The sequence below is a fragment of the Cervus canadensis genome, chromosome 30 (assembly GCF_019320065.1).
Source record: "Cervus canadensis isolate Bull #8, Minnesota chromosome 30, ASM1932006v1, whole genome shotgun sequence".
NCBI classification, from domain to species: Eukaryota; Metazoa; Chordata; class Mammalia; order Artiodactyla; family Cervidae; genus Cervus; species Cervus canadensis.
This window is the reverse complement of record NC_057415.1, coordinates 26910654-26918166: the sequence shown is the minus strand read 5'-3', so window position 1 is coordinate 26918166 and position 7513 is coordinate 26910654. Positions and strand designations below refer to the sequence as shown.

At 38.6% G+C, this 7513-nt stretch overlaps 1 protein-coding gene across 1 annotated transcript; it reads right to left on the bottom strand.

Moving 5' to 3' along the window:
- Positions 1-3524: 3524 nt before the first annotated feature.
- LOC122431819 (polyadenylate-binding protein 2-like) lies at positions 3525-4356 on the bottom strand. Its single transcript, XM_043453318.1, has one exon. It carries the CDS (start codon positions 4108-4110, stop codon positions 3574-3576), a length of 537 nt encoding a protein of 178 aa, XP_043309253.1. The 5' UTR covers positions 4111-4356; the 3' UTR covers positions 3525-3573.
- Positions 4357-7513: the final 3157 nt, after the last annotated feature.

Genomic DNA, 7513 nt, shown 5'->3' with positions numbered 1-7513 from the left:
GATGAAGCACAAGCTGGAATCAAGATTTGGGGGAGAAATATCAATAGCCTCAAATATGCAGATAATACCACCCTTATGGCAGAAAGCAAAAAAGGAACTAAAGAGCCTCTTGTTGAAGGTGAAAGAGGAGAGTGAAATAGTTGGCTTAAAAGTCAACATTCAAAAAACTAAGATCATGGCATTGGGTCCTATCACTTCATGGCCAATGATGGGGAGACATTGGAAACAATGAGAGAGTTTATTTTCTTGAGCTCCAAAATTGCTGCAGATGGTGACTGCAGGCATGAAATTAAAAGATGCTTGCTCCTTGGAAGAAAAGCAATGACAAATCCAGACAGCATATTAAAGAAGCAGAGACATCACTTTGCCAAGAAAGGTCCATATAGTCAAAGCTATGGTTTTTCCAGTAGTCATGTGCAATGTGAGAGCTGGACAATAAAAATTTCTGAGTGCTGAAGAATTGTGATGCCGGAGAAGACTCTTGAGAGTCCCTTGGATGGCAAGGAGATCAAACTGGTCAATCCTAAAGGAAATCAACCCTGAATAGTCATTGGAAGGACTAATGCTGAAGCTGAATCTCCAGTACTTTGGCCACCTATGTGAAGAGCTGACTTATTGGAAAAGACTGATGCTGGGAAGGATTGAAGGCAGGAGAAGGGCACGACAGAGGATGCGATGGTTGCATGGCATCACTGACTCTATGGGCATGGATTTGAGCAAACTCTGGGAGATTGTGAAGGACAGGGAAGCCTGACATGCTGCAGTCCATGGGGTCTAAATGAGTTGGACATGACTGAGTGATAACAACAGACATTAAGAAAGACATTTCTACTTGGTTTTGTCACAAGGTCGGTGATGGTTTAGTTGCTAAACCATGGACTACAGCCTGTGATTTTCCTCTGTCCGTGGGATTCTCTAGGCAAGAATACTGAAGTTGGGTACCCTTTCCTTCTCCAGGGGATCTGCATGACCCAGGAATTGAATCCAGGTCTCCTGCATTGAAGGCAGTTTCTTTACTGACTGAACTACGAGGGAGGCCCTGTCACAAGGTTAGGTTCATGCAGATTCTGAGAGCGAAGCAGGATAGGTGGAGTCCAATGCTGGCCCAGTAGGTCATTAAGGGAAGTTACTGCGTATATGAGCTCTACATGTTTATAGGTTATTAGTGCATCCCTGTGCAGGCACTTTCAGAATTCCCTTGTAAACATTGCTGAAGGAATTGTATTTTTTATTATATTCTGAGACCACTAGATGGTGGCATAGACTAGGTTTATTCTTCAGTCTTTCTTTGCATACATATCTGGATGTGGGATTATGGGATTAATTTTACCTAATCTTGCTTATTTGCTCTTCAGAATGTCAGTTCATTTTCCTTATGGCAATAAATTAGATTTTGTGTTTCTCCATATTATTGTCATAATTTACTATTTACCTACTTTGGGGGTATGCAGTATCTTATTTTAATTTTTTTTTTGTTTCTTTGATAACTTGTGATATGATTATTTTTATATTTTTGTTGGTACTGGGGTTCCTTTACAGTCGTTATTGGATAGCTTGTACTTTTAGAAACATTCTATACTAGCCACCTTTGTGTGTGTGTGTGTTTGCTATAGATAAATTCTCCCATTTATATCTAATGTTTAAACTTTCTTAATGGTGTCTTTTGTCATATGGAACTTTTAATTTTAAGGGGGCTAATTTTGTCATTCTTTTCACTTTTCTATTTTTTTTTAAGCTGATTTTTAAGTGATTTTTTTTTTTTTTTTAAATTTGGCTGTGCTGGTCTTACTTGTGGCATGCAGGATCTACTTCCCTGATGAGGGATCAAACCCTGGCCACTGCATTGGGAGCCTGGAATCTTAACCACTGGATCACCAGGGAAGTCCCCTTACTTTTTGTTTTGTGTCTTTTTAAATAAATTCTATTCCTGCCGGTATACTGTAGTGATATTTTCCCATAATTTTCTATAGAAGTTCTAGAATTTAACTTTTTAGAACTTGGCTATTCAGTCTTTCTAAATTTACATGTGGTATAGTATGAGGTAGACATCTATTGCTATCTTTTTTTGTCAATACAAATAATCAATGTGTGTGCTGTATGCTTAGTTGTGTCTGATGCTTTATGACCCCATGGACTGTAGCCCGCCAGGCTCCTCTGTCCATGAGGATTCTCCAGGCAAGAATACTGGAGTGGGTTGCCTTGCCCTCCTCCACGGGATCGTCCCAACCCAGGGATCGAATCCAGGTCTCCAGCATTGCAGCAGATTTTTTAACTGTCTGAGCCACCAGGGAAGCGCATGAATAAACAACATGATGCAATTTATCAGATAGTTCATTTAATATGTACTGATTTACAATGTCACATCAGTCATCAAACCCTCTGATAATACATGTTATCCAACTCTTATAGATGTCTAGAATGTTCTTAGACTTTCTATCCTATTCTGTTGATCCTTTTGTTTTCTGTCTTCACTGATACTATATTATTTAAATATCTACAACTTTGTATCCAGTCATGAGATCTGGTATAGTGATTACTGTTCTTATTTTGTAATATTCTCATCCTGCAGTTTTTTTTTCTTGGTGATTCTTAGTCTTTTATTCTTTATGTAAATTTTAGGGTTAACTTAATATCCAAAGAGGGGAAAGGAAACCTCACTCTGTTAAATTTTAAAAGAAATTGCATTAATAGAGAGACTCTTGGGGATAAATATTTTTAAATTTCCTGACTATACAGAAAATATAGCTTCCTGTTTACTCAGGTTTTCTTGTCTATTTTTTTAAAGTAAAGATTTACAATTTTTTCTCATAAAGTACTTGTACTCTTTTTATTAGATTTATTCATAGGCATTTTTACATATATGTTGTTACTGTGAATGAGATTATATTTAAGATATTTTTTTGACCTTTGTGACTGATACTAGGAGCACAATTATTGAATATCTATCTTTGATTTGCAACCATTATTAACCTAGAAAATAATGGATTATCTGGGTAAACCCTTTGGGTAAACCCAGATAATAATGGGTTATCGCTCAGTTGTGTCTGACTTCCAGCCCCATGGACTATACAGTCTATGGAATTCTCCAGGCCAGAATACTGGAGTGGGTAGCCTTGCCCTTCTCCAGGGGGTCTTCCCCACCCAGGGATTGAACCCAGGTCTCTTGCATTACAGGCAGATTCTTTACCAACTGAGCTATCAGGGAAGCCCATTTATCTTTTATTTGCAACCATTACTAACCCATATGATTTGTTTATAATTTTTCTTCATTTTCTATGTATATAATTGTATTGTCTGGGATAATGATAATTTCATTTCTGCCTTTGTAATACTTAATCTTATTTCTTTTTCTTTTTAAAATTTGATTCTAGTCCAGTGTTATAGAAGAAGCAAGCCCAGGCATTTAAAATCTCTTGTTGAACATGAAAATGAATATATTTAATATTTCATCATTAGCTATGATGTTTGCTGTGGATTTTGACTGGGTATCTTTTTTTTTTTTTTTTTAAGTTCTTTTTTTCCCCCCTTCTTTCCTCTTTTTTTCCTCTCTCTCCTCCTAATACACACTTTTTTTTAGTAAGGGGAATACCATGATGTCGCTCTAGCCCGGCCCCTGTAGACGCGACCCCGGGGCCTGCTGTTAAAACCACTGTAGAATCGAGAGCGGGAACTGTTGTAGTTGGTGGTTCGGGCACGGTATCGGGCTCGTGGGAAACCTCGGTCTGTTGTGCTGATGCCTGGTCTGTTGGTTCGTTTAGGGATCACCTTGATCTGTCTTCCTCTAAATAAGGATTCATCTAAGGCCAGGGAAGTCCTTACTGACTCTTTGTCTGAGAACTCTATATACACAAACCCTTTGGGATGGCCACTAAATTTGTCACAGAGTATAGTAACGCGGTTGACTGAACCACAGCCATGAAAGTGTGCTTCCAGCTCTTCTGCTGTTGCACCATAGTCCACATTGCCAACATAGATGGAACGGGCATCAGCCTCCATCTTCTCCTCAATGGACATGATCACTGGGCCAGCATTGCCCGGAGGTGGACTCATATTCATCTGCTTCTCTACCTCGTTCTGTAGCTCCTTTAGCTTCTCAGCTTCTTCCTCCATCTCCCTAACTCGAGCTTTGATCGCTTCCAGCTCCGGGTCCTTAATGGCGCCGTCCCCCGGGTTACCCTCGACCAGTCCCGGCTCCTGCTCCTCCTCCTGGTTGCCGGGGGCTCCCGAGCCAGGCCCAGGGCCCGGAGCTCCCGGGGCGGGGGGGCGCGGGGCCAGAGCGGCTCCTCTTCGGGCTCGGGCTCCGGCTTGGGCTCCAGCAGCAGCTCCTCAGGCTCCAGTTCCTCAGACTCCAAGCCTTTCCCGTAGTCCCCTGCGCCCCCCGGGGGCCCCCTCCCCGGCCTCCCCACTGGCCCCGGGCACAAGGTGGCGCCGCCGCCCCGGCCACCCGCAGCCCCCGCTGCTGCTGCCGCCTTGACTGGGTATCTTATCAGGTTTAAAAAGATTGTTTCTGTTCTAATTTGACAAGATTAAAAAAATTATAATTGCATGTTGAATTTGTCCTGCATTTATTAAAATGGTTATTTTTTTCCTGCATTTATTAAAATGGTTATTTTTTTTCTTCTTAAATTGATACTGTGAATTATTGATATTGTGTGAAAATGAACACATTTTCTTTTTTTTTCTAGTTTATTTTATTAAAAAAAATTTTTTTTTCATTTATTTTTATTAGTTGGAGGCTAATTACTTTACAATATTGTAGTGGGTTTTGTCATACATTGACATGAATCAGCCATGGAGTTACATGTGTTCCCCATCCCGATCCCCCCTTCCACCTCCCTCTCTACCCAATCCCTCTGGGTCTTCCCAATGCACCAGGCCGGAGCACTTGTCTCATGCATCCAACCTGGACTGCTGATCTGTTTCACTATAGATAATATACATGTTTCGATGCTGTTCTCTCAAAACATCCCACCCTCGCCTTCTCCCACAGAGTCCAAAAGTCTGTTCTGTACATCTGTGTCTATTTTTCTGTTTTGCATATAGGGTTATTATTACCATCTTTCTAAATTCCATATATATGTGTTAGTATCCTGTAATGGTCTTTATCTTTCTGGCTTACTTTACTCTGTATAATGGGCTCCAGTTTCATCCATCTCATTAGAACTGATTCAAATGAATTCTTTTTAATGGCTGAGTAATATTCCATGGTGTATATGTACCACAGCTTCCTTATCCATTCGTCTGCTGATGGGCATCTAGGTTGCTTCCATGTCGTGGCTATTATAAACAGTCTGCCGATGAACATTGGGGTGCATGTTCTCTTTCAGATCTGGTTCCTCGGTGTATTGCCCAGAGTGGTATTGCTGGGTCATATGGCAGTTCTATTTCCAGTTTTTTAAGAAATCTCCACACTATTCCCCATAGCGGCTGTACTAGTTTGCATTCCCACCAACAGTGTGAGAGGGTTCCCTTTTCTCCACACCCTCTCCAGCATTTATTGCTTGTAGACTTTTGGATAGCAGCCATCCTGACTGGCGTGTAATGGTACCTCATTGTGGTTTTGATTTGCATTTCTCTGATAATGAGTGATGTTGAGCATCTTTTCATGTGTTTGTTAGCCATCTGTATGTCTTCTTTGGAGAAATGTCTGTTTAGTTCTTTGGCCCATTTTTTGATTGGGTCATTTATTTTTCTGGAATTGAGCTGCAGGAGTTGCTTGTATATTTTTGAGATTAATCCTTTGTCTGTTGCTTCATTTGCTATTATTTTCTCCCCAGGAATGCAAGGATTCTTTAATATCTGCAAATCAATCAATGTAATACACCACATTAACAAATTGAAAGATAAAAACCATATGATTATCTCAATAGATGCAGAGAAAGCCTTTGACAAAATTCAACACTCATTTATGATTAAAACTCTCCAGAAAGCAGGAATAGAAGGAACATACCTCAACATAATAAAAGCTATATATGACAAACCCACAGCAAGCATTACCCTCAATGGTGAAAAATTGAAAGCATTTCCCCTGAAATCAGGTACAAGACAAGGGTGCCCACTCTCACCACTACTATTCAACATAGTGTTGGAAGTTTTGGCCACAGCAATCAGAGCAGAAAAAGAAGTAAAAGGAATCCAGATAGGAAAAGAAGAAGTGAAACTCTCGCTGTTTGCAGATGACATGATCCTCTACATAGAAAACCCTAAAGACTCTACCAGAAAATTACTAGAGCTAATCAACAAATATGGTAAAGTTGCAGGATATAAAGTAAATGCACAGAAATCCCTTGCATTCCTATACATTAACAATGAGAAAACAGAAAGAGAAATTAAAGAAACAATACCATTCACCATTGCAACAAAAAGAATAAAATACGTAGGAGTATATCTACCTAATGAACACATTTTCTAATGTTAAAACTTTCTTGATCCCTTGGAATAACTCCTACTTAGACACTGGGTATTATTACTCAGTATATTGCAGGATTATGTTTGATAATATTTAGTATTTTTATATTTATGTTTATAGTAGAGTGACATATTTTTCTTTTTATTATTCTTATGCAGTTTTTGTTTCACTTTATACTAGGCTCAAATATTAGTTTGAAATGCTCTTCCAATTTTTATATTTTCTGAAATAAATGCATATAATAGAGTTTTTCTATTCTTTAAATTTTATTAGACTTTTAAAGGGGAATTGTTTTGGCTTGGCAGTTTTTCAAGCAATTTATTCAATGATTCCTTGTCTTTGTTTTTTCTTGTGTTTGAATTGAATGCTTAGAGTATCAAGTTTCAATTTTCTTACTTTCATATCATGTGTATGTGTGACATGTGTGTGCTGTGCTTAGTTGCTCAGTCGTGTCTGACTCTTTGCGACCCCATGGACTGTAGCCCGCCAGGCTCCTCTGTCCATGGGGATTCTCCAGGCAAGAATATTGGAGTGGGTTGTCATGCCCGCCTCTAGGGAATCTTCCCTACCCAGGGACTGAACCCAGGTCCTCCACACTGCAGGCTGATTCTTAACATCTAAGCCACCAGGGAACCCCATGACAGGTATAGATGTTGTAAATAAAGATTGAAATATCTATTTATTTATACTTATAAATTTCCTTTTAGAGTTAACCTGTATCAACTGATTTTATTGGAACTCTGTTGTTTTAGTTAGAAATTATGCTTAAGTAATTTTAATTGTTCAATATTTATTGAGACTTTCCTTGTATTTTAAGCATGTATTCTTTAGTGTTTGAATATAAAATTTTATAGACCTTACATACTATGTATTTCATGTATTATTGTCTATATCATTATATTTTTTATATTTTAATTAATCTTATTTACTGTAGAAATCATATCTTCTATTTTCACATTTCTATACTGATTAGTTTGAGAGAGGTGTGCATTAAAATAACCTATTTTTATTTAGTGTCTTCACAAAGTTTGCGTCTTTTTATAATTCAGAAGATTTTTGTTTTCTTTTTCTGTAAAGGCAATTTTATATATTTCTTCATATATT

Excerpts from the sequence above, each read along its gene's own strand:
- LOC122431819 (XM_043453318.1), bottom strand. The coding sequence starts at position 4,110 with ATGGAGGAAGAAGCTGAGAAGCTAAAGGAGCTACAGAACGAGGTAGAG.